At 42.0% G+C, this 15288-nt stretch overlaps 2 protein-coding genes across 10 annotated transcripts in view; one reads left to right on the plus strand and one right to left on the minus strand.

Moving 5' to 3' along the window:
• FIRRM (FIGNL1 interacting regulator of recombination and mitosis) overlaps nt 1-1656 on the plus strand; it is a 45774-nt gene extending 44118 nt beyond the window's left edge. For all 3 annotated transcript variants that reach the window (XM_081824579.1, XM_081824577.1, XM_081824578.1), the window contains one exon: nt 1323-1656. In XM_081824579.1, the coding sequence (XP_081680705.1) occupies nt 1323-1511 (189 nt within the window). In that variant the 3' untranslated portion in view covers nt 1512-1656. The remainder of the gene's footprint in view (nt 1-1322) is intronic.
• Nucleotides 1657-15288, minus strand: part of SCYL3 (SCY1 like pseudokinase 3) — a 42072-nt gene continuing 28440 nt past the window's right edge. For 6 of the 7 annotated variants that reach the window (XM_081824573.1, XM_081824571.1, XM_081824570.1 and 3 more), the window contains 4 exons: nt 7043-7214; nt 4416-4574; nt 2835-3532; nt 1657-2312 (listed from right to left, as the gene is read on the minus strand). In XM_081824573.1, coding sequence (XP_081680699.1) covers nt 2253-2312; nt 2835-3532; nt 4416-4574; nt 7043-7214 — 1089 coding nt within the window. In that variant the 3' untranslated portion in view covers nt 1657-2252. The remainder of the gene's footprint in view (nt 2313-2834; nt 3533-4415; nt 4575-7042; nt 7215-15288) is intronic. The other variant, XM_081824574.1, reaches the window with a different exon arrangement.

A 15288-nucleotide genomic window follows, 5' to 3' on the forward strand; every position in this document is an offset into this window, starting at 1 on the left:
CTTTGGGGCTTTTGTTCTCTGGCGCCTTTCCCTGGCGGCTTTCCACGTCTCTTCTGCGAGTCAGAGCAGAAGAGACCGTTTCCAACCCTCTGCCTCAGAGCAGAGAGACCTCAGTCTGTTCTTCAGTGAGCTCTCCAGGCCACACCATCTCCGTTTCTGTCCGTGCTGCTATAAACTGCAGCGTCCTGGGTTGTGCGCCCCTCCGCAGCGCTCCCAGTCCTGCCTCCAGGTTGGGGCACGTCTCTGCCCTTTGTGCTTCTAAAACCGCCAGCTGCTCCCAGTTTGCGTGTGCGCGACCCCGCTGCTCCAGGTTTCCGCCCCGGGGACTGCCCTAAAGTCCTTTCCTCGCTGCTACCGGTCTGCGAGTCTGGGCCCCGTCCCCAGTGTGCAAGGCTGTCGCTCATTGACGGTGTAGGATCCCCACAGCCAGGCACCCTCCCGCTGCCGTTTATCCTCCAATATCTGCCCGCGGAATCAGGGCTCCCTGCTTCATACCTCAAAACCAACTGCCTGCGATATTCTGCTTGTAGAGGTCCAGATCTTCTTACATCTCAGGCTGGTTTCGTGGGTGCTCAGAGTGGTCTGGTAGATATCCAGCTCAATTCCGGGGACCAGTTGAAATAGGGTCCCCTAGTCCTCCGCCATCTTTCCCCCCTCCTCTGATAGTGTATTTAGAATAGCAATCCCTAAGAGGAACAATATTTTGTTGAGTTTTATTTACAACTCTTATATAAAGAAAGTTTATGTTAATAACTTGTTTTCAAGACATATTTAACTTTATAGATTTCAGGCCTAAAAGTTACATAGCATTGCTGTAAATAAGCCCTCAAGAATTTATGACCTTCCTTAGGAAGACTGTGATTACAAAAGACGTCCTGGTCCCGATCCCCAGCCCAGTGCAGTGATGTTAGAAAGCCTGACAATTTATTGAATTGGGTTGAAAAGCATCTGAAAGACCACAGCACTTAACGTTAAAAAGTAAACTGGAACCATTTAGAAAACACATACCTGGGGCTTTTTTGTCAGGACAAGGTATTTCCAAAGAATACTCTGGAAATTGCTGGACAAGGCAGCATTCCTCTTAGTTTCCTTGGACCCTAATGGTAGTAGTACCCTGAATCACTGTGACAAACCAGAAATGCCTTCACATATTTTTCTAGGTGATACAGGGGTGGTCGTTCCCTCCTGCCCTTGTGAGCCATTGACAAAATAAAATTTGCACATAAAATTTTACAGTTTTAGAAATACCAAAAGAAAGTTTTTGATCATCTTGGGAATGGGTATCATGGCATTACTTATCCCGTGTTTCTCTCATTTGCCAGCCTTATGCAAAAAGACCACGTCAGGAGTTCCCCTTGGAAGAAGAGTACAGGTCAGCACTGCAAGCAGCATCAGGGGCCTTGGAGGCAATTGAGTCCTTACTCCAAAAGTCTCCTGCTCCAGACTGGCTTCTACTGAAAATGGAGATGCTCCAAGAAAGGATTGATGAGCTGAAACGACATGTACTCTAGGGTGGCCCTTGAATGGACTAGACTGTGTTACCACTAGACAGAACAGGGTGTGATTTTTACCATCCTACACGATACTTTGTAAATGAATATATTGATGTAACTATGCGTTTTCTAACACATATAAAACAACTTTTGTAAAGTTGAATCTAGTGAAAATAGTCTTTATTGGATGTTTAGAGAACAGGTGGTGGGGGAGATTTCTCGTGAAGAACTTTGGTACATGTAATACATGTGGAACAGTCAGGGACTGCCCAGGTACCCATAGGGCCACAGACAGTACAACTGTAAACAAATAAATAAGCTGCCTAAGGAAACCTTAGCAATTTAAAATTATTTATATACTTTACAGCTAAAATTTTTTCCGTAGTTGTATTTCATAATAAAGCTTACTCTTCTGTTAAAGAAATGGCACAAAATTAAGCTAATCAGCTTGAATTTTTGTATTTATTTTCTTCTGGAATTGTCCTGGAAAAAAGCAGTAAATTCAACCTTTCCATAGCTACTTGCTCTTCACAGAAACTGGCCTGTCAGACGCACACGAGCTCCTCCTCCGCAAAACCAGCGCTGGGGCTCTTTGCTGCTGGGGCACCAGCCAGCACTCGGGGGCTCGAGCTTCAGTTGGCACAGATGGGAAAAACAGATGCTTCTGGGTTTTCTTGTCTGCAGAGCCCACTTTGAGGTATTAGTTTGATTTTTTTTTTTTTTTTAAAGAAATCCTTTTCCCTAAAGTTATACCCGTTGTCACCAGTTATTATCTTCCCAGTTCAGCTCCCCTTCGTCTCCCCAGCCTTCAGACTCTCCCTGCAGCAAGATAAAGCAAACCAAGGGCAGGCTGCTGAGACAAATCATTTCTGAATTTAAAGAGGCCTAACACTTGCCTTTTATGCTGGAAGAGATCTCCTCGCGCTAGGTAAAATAACTTACTGCAACAGGAAGCCGAAGAGGAGGAGGATTACTTTGGTTCCAGATTTACAAGACCAAAATATTGGAAAATAACTTTCCAAGGACCATATAAATACAATAAAATCTATCTGATGATACCCTATTCTTGGTTTAACCCCTTTTTAAGTAAAAAGGTTATAATAGTAACTAGCGGCCCATTAAACACCTAAGTCTAAGCACTGCTACTTCTTTCTGGGGAAGGAAAGACAGCATTTATAGAAACTGATCATATTCATTTTGTGCTTCACCCATCACCGTAAGCAAATGTGTGCGTTCGTCTCTTCCCTCACCAGGAAAACAAGTCTGTTATCAACGAGACCTTGCAACCGGTTATGTACAAGGGCACCCTTTAAACTAGTAGCACGATTTACTAAGCCTCACCTCAGTCATCTCTGCTGCAGCAAATTTTGAGGAAAACTGCATCACTGGTGAGACGTCATCCTTGTCAGAAACCATCATTTCTGTCCTCAGTTCAGGCAAAATAAGAATAGCAGCTGAAGGCTTAATTTCTGGAATCATATCAGCAAACCAGTCCAACTCTGGATCTTGTACTGGCTTCTTTTTTACTTGAATGGTAAACTCCTCTCCTAAACCAAGTTCTGATGGAGCCTTAAGGCGCCTTTCTTGGGATGACACTTTTGGTGGCTTGGTTTGGTCTGGGTCATCCCCACTTTGTGCAAGATTGGTCTTTTGGGGTAGACTCAATTTCAAAGGCTTGGACTCTTCAGTGAGTGAAACCAAAGTAGAGATAGCCTCCTGTTCCCCTGAGGTACCCTGGCTGACAGCTGAGACTCCACCTCTTGCACTTATTTCAGTATCTAAGCTGCTGGATTCAAAGTCATCCCACACCACCTCCTCCGCGTTCACGTTAGTGAGTGGGGATGTGGAGGCATCGTAGGCTTCTGTGGGACAAATCTGGATGCTGACAGCTTTGTTTTCAGGCTCCTCAGGCTCACTCCAGTCAGGCCACTCCTCAGACTTTTTAGAACCTGCTGGGAAGTTCTCACTATCTCCCGAGGTATTTTTCACATCTGAGAGTCCATTCATGGGAAATTTAATAGGCTGAGGAAATTGATCACCTGTGGGGATATATACAAAAATTACTCTCATGAAGTGTTAAGAGCAAGCAAAAGGAAAAGGGTAACACAGGTTACTAAACTATACCTACAAAAGAGATATCCCAGCAGAACAGAACAAAGATGTGATATAAGTTATTCAAATACTTTAACTGGAGCATACAGTCCTTCACTAAATATTCAAGCATATTGTTTATTGGCATAATTATCTATAAACAAATATAGAAATGTTCTAAGCCAGGCAATGTTAACCCCAAGAAGTGTTGTGTGCTCAAATAAGTTTGTCTTAACCCAATATACCCTAATTTTACTTTTTAAATTTTATTTATTTATTTTTAGAGAGAGGATCTCAAGCAGGCTCCATGCCCAGCACAGAGCCCGACACAGGGTTTGATCCCTTCACCTGAGCCCAAATCAAGAGTCAGATGCTTAGCCGACTGAGCCACCCAGGTGCCCCTAACATACCCTCATTTTAAACAGATTTCCTTAAATGTAGTCAAGGCTCTGGAAAATTGTGCAATGTGTCAGGACTCTGCTACTAACATTTCCCCAAACTTACTTAACCACACAACTCTCTTTTTCATGGCATACCTACTGCCATCTAAGAACTATCATCCTCTGATACAATTTGGAAAATGCTACACTAAAGCATCAGAAGTACCAAAGTAATGTCAGCCAGCTCTCCTCACCAGTTATGAAAAAATGGAAGGTCTATGCCCTGTCCAGGAAAAGCAGAGGAGACCCAGCTGACTATAGAGTTGTAAGTGATAACAGAAGTCAGCCTCAATACTCCCAAAGTGCCCTTAATTTTCAGAATTTAAAACTCAGTACTCAGGAAAACATTCATCTAAACAGTGGAAAAGCTACATAAATTGAGTATTTCTACCTGTCTGTAAAAGAGTATTGTAGCAATCTTGCTGTATGTGCTTCTTGCTGACGGGCATGCTGCCAGAAAAGAAACATTTAGGGAATGTGCCAGAGGAGGGCTTCTCCACGACTGGCGCCATCTGAGTCTGCTGGCTACAGACGACATGCGGGGGAAAATCTGAAGATAAACAGAAACTCCCAAAAATAAAAGGGATAGTAAATTGCTTCTTGCTCTATCAGGGTAGGTGAGCAACAGTTAGGGGAAATGGGTCTATTTAACACAGTTAAAAGGTAAGTTGCAGGGAGAGAGCATCTTCAGATATCTGAAGAAACACACCTGTTACGCAGTGGACTGCCGGTCCTCAAGGTGTTTCAGGGCAGGTGAGTGTCTACATGATGTTAAGGGACTCGAAAGGATTCAAGCATTAGCTGAGGAGCTGATTAGATATAACCTTTAGGATGCCTACTTACAAAAGTTAATGGCTTTGAACATTTTGGCAATTTAAAATCATAATTGATTCTACTTTTAAGAATACAAAGTCTAAGAGTACAAGCACACCAATGTGAATGTACTTAATGCCACAAACTGTACAGTTAAAAATTGATAAATTTTATGTTATAGCAGATGTTTAACTCCCAGCTGGGGGGGAAATTATTTAAAAAAAAAAAAAAATGTTGTCTTTAATGGTTTACCAGAAAGCTTATACTCAACAGTGGGCTTTGGTCAAAAACATTCCAGCAAAATTTTTGGCTTAATACTTCCTCTGCCTGGGGTACATCATCACAGGGAGGCCTTGCCTGCCCTCCAAGGCCTGACCTCTGCAAGCCCTGTACCCTCTTGCTTGCTCTGCCACCATCCTCCCTGCCAAGGGCCTACCGATGTCTCTTATCCAGTGTCCCCTTCTCCAATGCTCTTCCACGCAGACTTATTTTCCTGAAGTACCCTTTTCATAAGCCTTAGTATTATCCCATATTAAGTCTGACCATATAGGTAAACTGCAGAAGAACAGAAGGAGAAAAAAAAGTCCAAGGGTACCCTCCTGTATACGTGCCCCCTCCCCAGCATTCTCCCACGTCCCTCAGAAGAAGGGCCACTCTTAACTGGGAACTGGGAAGTGCAGGCTGCCGCCAGGGCTCAACAGCCATCTTGGATGAAGAGCTTAACTAATTTGGGAAGTCAGTGGGATTAGACCTTATTCTGTCTTATAAAGTCTTCAGGAACATCTATTTTAATAAAAATTCATTTGGTACTCCTGCTTTGGTGTCTTTTGGTTTCTTACTAAGATTACAGGTCAACAGTATATAAAATGTCCAGAGCTAGGAAACTGCATCCAATAAATACAACAGGTATGAGGAGCGGGGTTCTTGCTAATTCAACATGCAAAGCTGCCCTCAGAGATGGACTCCCCAGTCTTATCTCAAAACTACACATACCACTACTACCATCCCCCCCCAAATGCCTCTGGTATGAAATATAAATACATCTCTCATTTGCTGTTTGGTGTACTCTGCTATGAGAAAAACCAGTCACACACAGACTTCATTCACTCAATGTAGTATGAACACAGCCTGGTCGGAGAGGGGGCACAGCTTCTTCTTCACCCTCTTCAAGCTCCTGACTGACACTGACTTCATTAGCACCAAGAAGAGTTGGACTCATCAAAACTTCAGGAAGCCAGTGTTGCTTTAAAGACTCTCCTGGGATCAAAATTAGGGAAAAGTCTGATAGTTCTTTTCTACTGTGACTGTTTCTGTGCTATCGAATTCACCGTCCATGAGAACTGAATCCAAGATCTGCATTTCCTAACAAGGTCACCATCCCAGTCAGGGTTAAACCAAGGACCAAGGAAGCAATGACTCTGATATAAAATTCTTATTCTTGACTTTTACAGCCTACAAAGACCAGAAATCACTGCTCCATCCCATGTAACATCCAATGAGAACAGACCAGAAATAAGGATTTCTTGAAGTACTTAAAAATCAACAGCTTTTTACCTAAAAGGCCATCAACATCAGAAAAACTTAAACGTCTAGTGTTACAAGTTGCTACAAACTTTTTAGAACGTGCCAGACGGTATCTATTAAAATTTTAAATATATACCCTTTGACCCGGTAGGTCTACTTCTGGGATTTTATCCTCTAGCAATAAAAGCCAAACTACATAAAGATACAGGTACATAGAAGACCTCTACCGCAGCAATGTAACATCCAGAAATGAAAGCAATATCCACCAATAGGGATACCACTGAATGAATTCAATGAAATATTAGGCAGCTGTCAAAAAGGGTGTTGTTTCTATGTATTGACCTGGAGACCAGTTCCTGATAAGCCACTACACAAAAAAATTAAGTTGCAGAATTGCACATAGTATTTTCTCATTGTTTTGTTAAAAAATCCTATATATGGGCATGTGGGTATAAAGATACATCTGTGTGTCTTTGTGGGGTAGAAAAAGGGAAGAAAAGATTGCCACTAAACTATTAAAACTGGTTACCTTGCACACCCAGAAGGAACTGGGAGAGGGAAATTACTCTTTACCATTCTCTGTATCATTTGACTGAAGACAACTCACCTGTATTATTGTATAATGTCAAAAATCTAATTAAACATTTAAAATAAAAAGCTATATTTTTTAATCATTTTTACCTTCTGGGGAAAGGTCGACCGTTTTCGTAAAACTTGGGGCAGTGCGTTTGAAGATCTTGGTTCTTTCTCCTCCCACAACCACCTCTGGTCCAAGCAAAGACACCAGCACTGCTAGGCTGTGAAGAGTAATTGCCACAATGGAATCGCTGGTATCACGCAAGCCCAGTAACACCTAGGAGCAAATCAGGTAGTAAGTGTACACAGCCATGCTGCCTGTCTTCTTTCCCCATAAACAAGCGGCTGGGCTGCGATCAGACTGCTTGCTCAGATGACTTTGTTTCTTACATAGGTGTCCAAGGTCAGTAGCTCTCCATCTGTCTGTGGTCAAGAACCAGTATTTTCCCCTCCCAATCAATCACGGTCTGATACATTGTTGAAGATACAGTAACAAAAATAAATACATTGGAAATAACAAAATTACTGTTAAACTGCTATAAAAGGTTCTAGACTTGTCCATGATGCTGGTCTGCTCCTGCCCCAGGACCAAAGGCAGCTGAGCGCTCTGGAGACCTCAGCTCTTTTAAGCTGACAGCATCCAGTATTCCGAGGAGACCTCCCAGCAACTACTAACCGGGCCTGACTCAGCTTAGTGTCGGATCAGCTGAGACAGGGTGGTTCAGGATGCTATGGCTGTAGAGGACTCTCCAAATTCTTGGAGAATCTAAATACTCCAATCGAAAGACAGAGTGACAAGAGCCTATACCTGTGGCAGAGGGGCTGACCGCTGGCCCTACCTACCAATGAGCCCACAGCAGCTTCCGGCCTCTCAACAGTGCAGGGACCGCACTGTCCAGTGTGCCCACAGCAGGCAAAGTGGGTCACCTGAGCTGACTGGGCTAAAGGCAGACATGGCTCAGCTACGACAGTAGGGTACACACAGCCCACACAGGAGACACCCCTGGAGCGCCTGCGACCGATGACCTGGCAGAGAATGCACTTCAGGGCACCACAGGACCTCTTCCACACAAGGCCACTACCTTCAAGATGCAGCTGACTACGCTAATACGTAGAAAGAGAGAGAAAATGAAGAAACAAAGGATTATGTCCCAAATGAAAGAACAAAGTCACAACCAAAGAGCTAAATGAAATGGAGATAAGCAAAATGCCTTATTCGAAGTAATGGTCATAAAGATACTCACTGGACTTGAGAAAAGAATGGATGAATGCAGAATTTCAACAAAGAGGTAGAAAATATAAAAAAGAATCAGAGATGAAGAATTCAGTAAATAAAAAATATACTAATGGAAATATCAGCTGATTAGTGAATGCAGAAGAACAGATCAGTGACCTGGATGACAGGCTAATGGAAAGCACCCAAACTGAACAGTAAGAAGAAAAAAAAATAATAAAAAATGAGAATAGGTTAAAGGAATTCAGTGATATCATCAAGCACAGTAACACTGGCATTACATGAATCCCACAGGAGGGGAGAAAAGGAAGCAGAAAACCTATTTGAAGAAATAATAGCTGAAGACATCCTTAATGTGGGGAAGGAAACAGACATCCAGGTCCAAGAAGCAAAGAGGCCCTCTAACAAGATTAACCTAAGAAGATCCATGCCTAGACACATTATAATTAAAATGACAAAAAGTAATGATCAAGAGAGAATTTTAAAAGCAACAAGAAAAAAGCAGTTACAGAAAAGTAAAATCCCATAAGGCTATGAGCTTATTTTTCAGCAGAAACTGCAGGCCAGGGGGAATGGCATGATAATCAAAATACTGAAAGGAAAAAGCCTGCCACCAAGAATACTCTACCCAGTAAGGTTATCTTTCAGAATAGGAGGAGAGACAGAGTTTCCCAGACAAAAGTTAAAGGAGTTCATCACTACTAAACTGGCCTTTTACATTTCCTACTAAAGGAAATGTTAAAAGGAGTTATTTGAGTGGAAAGAAAAGGACATAATCCATAGTAAGAAAATTATGAAAGGGGGGCACCTGGGTGGCTCAGTTGGTTAAGCGGCTGCCTTCGGATCAGGTCATGATCCTGGGGTCCTGGAATCGACCCCCACGTCTGGCTCCCTGCTCAGCGGAGAGCCTGCTTCTTCCTCTCCCTCTGCCTGCCACTCTGCCTACTTGTGCTCTCTACCTCTCTGTCAAATAAATAAATAAAATCTTAAAAAAAAAAAAAGAAAAAAGAAAATTATGAAAGGAAAAAATTTCACAGGTAAAAGCAAATATATAGTAAAAGCAGTAGATTAATCACTTTTAAGCCAATGTGGAGGTTAAGACACAAAAGAAGTAAAATCAAATATCTACAAAAATCAGTCAAGGAACACACAAAAAAAGATGTAAAATATGACCTCATATACATAAAAGGGGAGTAAAAATTAAGTTCAAACTTAACGTTCCAAAGAAAGCACTGAAGTGACCATCAACTTAGCATAGGCTGCTATGCACATAAGATTTTATATGTGAACCTAATGGTAACCACACATCAAACACCTGTAATAGATACAGAAAAAATAAAAGAGAAAGGAATCCAAGCACAACACTAGAAAACCATCAAACCACAACAGGAGAGAGCAAGAGAAGAAAGGAACAGAGAAGAACTATAAAAACAACCAGAAAACAATTTTAAAAATGGCCATGAGTACATATCTATCAATAATTACTTTAAATGTGAATGGACTAAATGCTCTCATCAAAAGGGGCAGGGTGACTGAATAGATAAAAAACAAGACCCCACAATATGCTGCCTACAAGAGACTCACTCAGACCTAGAGACATACTAACTGAAAGGGAAGGGACTAAAAAAGATATTCAATGCACCTGGAAGTGAAGAAAAGCTGAGGAGGCAATACTTTGTATCAGACAAAACAGACTTTAAAACAAAGACTGCAGCAGGAGACAAAGAAGAACACTACATAATGATAAAGGGATCAATCCAACAAGAGGATATACTAATTAATAAATACCTATGTACCCACCACAGGAGTGCCCACATACACAGAGAAGTATTAACAGACCTAGAGAAACTGACAGTAACAGTAATCGTAGGTGACTTCAACACCCCACCTACATCAATGGATAAATCAGACATAAAATCAACAAGGAAACAAGGGCTTTGAATGACACATTAGACTAGATGGACCTAACAGATACACACAGAACACTCCATCCAAACACAGAAAACACATTCTTTTCAGGTGCACATGGGACATTTTCCAGGACAGATCACATGTTAGGCCACAAAACAAGTCTCAATACATTTAGAAGACTGAAACCATATCAAAGCATCTTTTCCAACCACAATGGTATAAAACTAGAAATAAATTATAAGAAAAAAACTGGGAAATTCACAACTACATAGAGATTAAACATGCTACTGAACAACCCATGGGTCAGAGAAGAAATCAAAGGAGAAAAAAAAACCTTATGAGATAAATGAAAATAGAAAAACAACACACCAAAATTTATGGGATGCAGCAAGAGCAGTTCTAAGAGGGGAATTCGCTGTGATAAATGCCTACCTCAAGAAACAAAAAAATCTCAAATATTAACTTTATACCTCAAAGAACTAGAAAAAGAATAAATGAAAAAACAAATGAAATAGAAACTAAAAAACAAAAGAAAAAATTCAAAACCAAGAGCTGGTTCTTTGAAAAGATAAAATTGACAAACCTTACCTAAACACATCAAGAAAAAAGGAGGACATAAATAAAATCAGAAATGAATGTTACAATCGATACCACTGAAATACAAAGGATAGAGACTACTATGAATAATTACATGCCAACAAATTAGAAAAATAGAAGAAATGGATAAATTCCTAGAAACATACAACCTACTAAGACTGAATCATAAAGGAACAGAAAATCTGAACAGGCTGATTATTAGTAAGGAGACCGAATAATCCAAAAACTCCCAACAAACAAAAGTCCAGGATCAGATGGTTTCACAAGTGAATTATAACTAAACATTCAAAGAAGAAATAATACCAAACACTAATTTGACCCATGCTTACTGCAATGTTATTTACAATAGCCAAGACAGGGAAACAACCTAAGTGTCCATCAAGAGACAAATGGTAAGAAAGATGCAGCATATATAAATACTACTCAGCCATAACAAAAGATGAGATATGCCATTTGCGACAACATGGATGGACCTAAAAGGGATTACGCTAAGTGAAATAAGTCAGACTAAGAAAGCCAAACACCATGTGATTTCACATGAGTGAACTGATTCCACTCATGAACTAATTTCATGAGTGGAATCTAAAAAACAAAACAGGGATGCCTGGGTGGCTCAGTCGGCTAAGTATCTGCCTTCGGCTCAGATCGTGATCTCAGGGTCCTGGGATCCAGCCCACATTGGGCTCCCTGCTCAGTGGGGAGCCTGCTTCTCCCTCTCCCTGCTGCTCCCCCTGCTTGAACTCTTTCTAATAAATAAATAAAATCTTTAAAAATAAATAAAAAAAATAAAAAACACACAAATGAATAAGCAAACAAAAAGCAGAATCAGACCTGTAAATACAGAGAACAAACTGATGGTTGCCAGAGGGGAGGGCGAACAAGGTTGGGCATAAGGGGGGAAGGGCCGTGGGAGGCTCAGGCTTCCAGTTACGGCCTGAGTAAGTCATGGAAATAACAGGCACTGCATGCAGAGTATAGTCAATGATATTGTCAAAGTGATGTATCAGGACAAATGAGCTATCACCTCATACCTATGAGAATGGCTTTTATCAAAAAGACAAGAGGTAACAAGTGCTGGTGAGGATGTGGGAAGAGGGAGCCCCGGTGCAGCCACTGTGGAAACAACATGGAGGTTCCTCAAGAAGTTAAAAAAAAAAAAAAAAGAAAGAGAGAAAAGAAAGGAAAGAACTACCATAAGATCCAGCAATTCCACTTCTGGGATTTTATCCAAAGAAAACATAAACACTAACTTATACTTAATTTACACTTAACACCCCCCCCACCATGTTCCCTGCAGCATTATTTACAACAGTTGAGATACGGACACCTAAGTATCCATCAACGGATGAAGGAATAACGAAAATGTGATTTTATACACACATACATACAGGAGTATCACTGAGCCATATAAAAAACAAAACCTTGCCATTTGCAACAACATGGATAGACTTTGAGAGCATTATGCTGAGTGAAATAAGTGAGAGAAAGACAAATACCATATGATCTCACTTATATGTGGAATGTAAAAAGAACAAAACAGGGGCACCTAGCTGGCTCAATCAGTGGAGCGTGCGACTTTTGATCTCAGGGTTGTGGGTTCAAGCCCTATGTTGGGTGTGGATATTACTTAATTAAAATTTTAAAACCTTTTTTAAAAAAAGATTGTATTTATTCATTTGAGAGTGAGTGAGCATGAGCTGAGGGAGGGGGCGCAGTGGGCAGAGGGAGAAGTAGACTCCCAGCTAAGCAGGGAGCCCCAACGCAGGGCTCAATATCAGGACTTGAGCTGAAGGCAGACGCTTAACCATCTGAGCCACCCAGGCGCCCCCAAAATTTAAAAATCTTTAAAAATAAAAATAAAATAACAGAACAACAACAAAACAAGCTCATAGAGAGAACACATTGGTGGTGCCAGAGATAGGAAGGAGAATGGTGAGGAGGGTCCAAAATGGGTGAAGGGGTCAAAAGGTACAAATTTTCAGTTATAAAATAAATAAGTCAGGGGTCCCTGGGTGGCAGAGTCAGTTAAGTGTCTGACTGTTGGTTTCGGCTCAGGTCATGATCTCAGGGTTGTGAGATCTAGCTCCGTGTCAGGCTCCACGCTCAGCAGAGTCCGCTAAAGCCAATCTCTCCCTCTGCCCCTCCCTGTGTTCACTCTCTCTCTCAAGTAAATAAATAAATCTTAAAAAAAAAAGTCATGGGCATGTAATATACAGCATAGTGACTATCACTAATATTACTGTATTGCATAAAGTTGCTAAGAACATAAATCTTAAAAGTTCTCATCAAAGAAAAAGGAATTTAGTAAACTATGTATGGTGACAAATGCTAACAAGTCTTACTGTGGTGATCATTTCACAATATGTACGAATACTGAATCATGTGGTACACCTGAAACTAATAGGTTATATGTAAATTATATCTCAATTAAAAGACCGCTTTACATGTTCATTCTCCTTACCTGTACGCACGTCATTGCAGGACCATAAACACAGTTCAGAGACAGGCGGTGTCTACTGAGCACACTTAGAACCACTTGTCTACGTCCCTCACACTTATGTCCCTAGCCCCTGCCCCTCTTCCCAGCTTTACACATGCAAAAGGATAGGACTTGGAAAACTGTCTTTGTATCTGATGCACATAACACCTGCCCAAGCTGAGCCAACTATGATCTCTTTCCAGCATTAACTGGAATGTGGAGAAACTGGTTACCTCTGTGGCTTGCTATAATTATGGACAATAAACTTGGAAGCTATGGGGACAACCATGTTTGGCCATGTGTACATCAAACAATGAAAGCTAGTCTTCGGAAAGTCAAAAGTGGGACAGATCAAAAGAGAAAGGAAAGGAATGAAGAGCATGTGGCTGAGTCCCAGCTGCACTTGATTTCCATGTAAGGCAGTTCTGACATCCTTTTACTAAAGTCTTTTTTTTTTGCTTTAGCTCGTTTAAGTGGGCTTCAGTTACTTGCAACCAAAAGAAACTGAACTATGACAGTCACATGCAGGTCTCAGGAGAAGCTTTGCTCTGAACCGGCAAAGACCTGTGTGAGGAAGATGGTGTGCAAAGCACCTGCACCGGCCAGATAGATAGAGGGCCAGGGTAACCGGCCTCCCCAGTGGCGGGAGCATGGCATCACGTGTACCAGGAATCCTGGGTTCTGGTGCCAGCTCCTCTAGGAATTCTCATTATGACTTGACTCATCATTTAATTTTTCTGGTCTAGTTACCTCATTTATCTAAGATCAAGATTTCCAACAAGACTCAATAAGACAATTATCAGGTCCGATACTAACAAATCAGGCACTTTCTCAAAACAAAGCTGTACAAATAAACTAAAGTGTGTTTCTTTCGAAAATGATTAGAATTCCAACCACTAAGGTAATTATAAAATAACAAACCACCCAAGCCACAAATCCAAGAGTCATCCTCAAACCTTGCCTCTCTCATGAGAAGCTGAGTCCTATCCTACCCTTCTACCCTTTTTATGTCCCTTTCCCATAACCACTGTCCCCACATCCTCCCCAGACTTTGCCTTCTCTTAGCTGGACTGTTATAATAGCTTCCTACCTGATCTCCCTTTCTACAGTCCATCTTCCACACTGCTACCAAAGTGAACTTTATAGCACATAAATATTGGCCCAGTGGGGCGCCTAGTGGCTCAGTCGGTCGAGCATCTGACTCTTGGTTTTGGCTCAGGTCGTGATCTTGCAGTTGTGGGATCGAGCCCCAAGTCAGGTTCCACGCTCAGTGTGGAGTTTGCTTCAGATTCTCTCTCCCTGCCCGTCCCCACTTGCGCCCGCACTCTCTCTCTCTCTCTCAAACAGAAAATTTTTTTTAAAAATTGGCCAAGTTATTCCCCTACAGAGGAGAGCCTTCGTTGTCTTTCACACACTGCTGACTCAATCTTTGGGCTCACCTCTGTGTCAATTCGGAGACCTACGAGAACTCCATTTCAGAGGGAGAGTGCTCCGTCCCTCTTCGACATTTTCAGACACAACTACATCAGGGTAACAGTAACACAACGTGCTATCTTGTGGTTGCTTGGCCCTAAAGCCAGCCCCTCCGCTCTGTGGTCCCCCTAGTACCCATGTGCTTGTGTAAAGCAGCACCTAACGAACCTGGGCTGACTTGCACGACTCACTCGAACCAAGAGACTGGAACAGAAGTGACACTGTCCATTCCTAATCTGTGCCTCAGAAAGGCCGCTCTGGTGCTTCCCATGGCCCTGGGCAGCCGGGTATGAAGTCCACCTACACTGTTAGAGATATGACAAAGGGGAACAGAGGCCCTGACATGTCCTGAGACTACATGGAAAGAGAGGCCCGGCTAAACCTAGCCTTTCAGCCATCCCCTCCAAGGTGCCAGGGGACTGCTCATCAGCTGACATCATGTGCAACGAAAGAATCCCCAAACTGAGCCCGTCAATCCAAAGAATTGTGAGACAAAAATGAGACTGTTGATTTCAGGCACTAAGTTTTGGGGTGGTCTGTGACACAGCAACAGATAACAAACACCTATCTTTCCCACCTCCTAGCTTCTTGAAAGCAAGGTGTTATATACCTCTATGGCCCCAGGACCCAAGCATAAGACGTGGCATAAAACCAGGT

The sequence above is a fragment of the Leptonychotes weddellii genome, chromosome 6 (assembly GCF_054177405.1).
Source record: "Leptonychotes weddellii isolate Sample4059 chromosome 6, ASM5417740v2, whole genome shotgun sequence".
Lineage (NCBI taxonomy): Eukaryota > Metazoa > Chordata > Mammalia > Carnivora > Phocidae > Leptonychotes > Leptonychotes weddellii.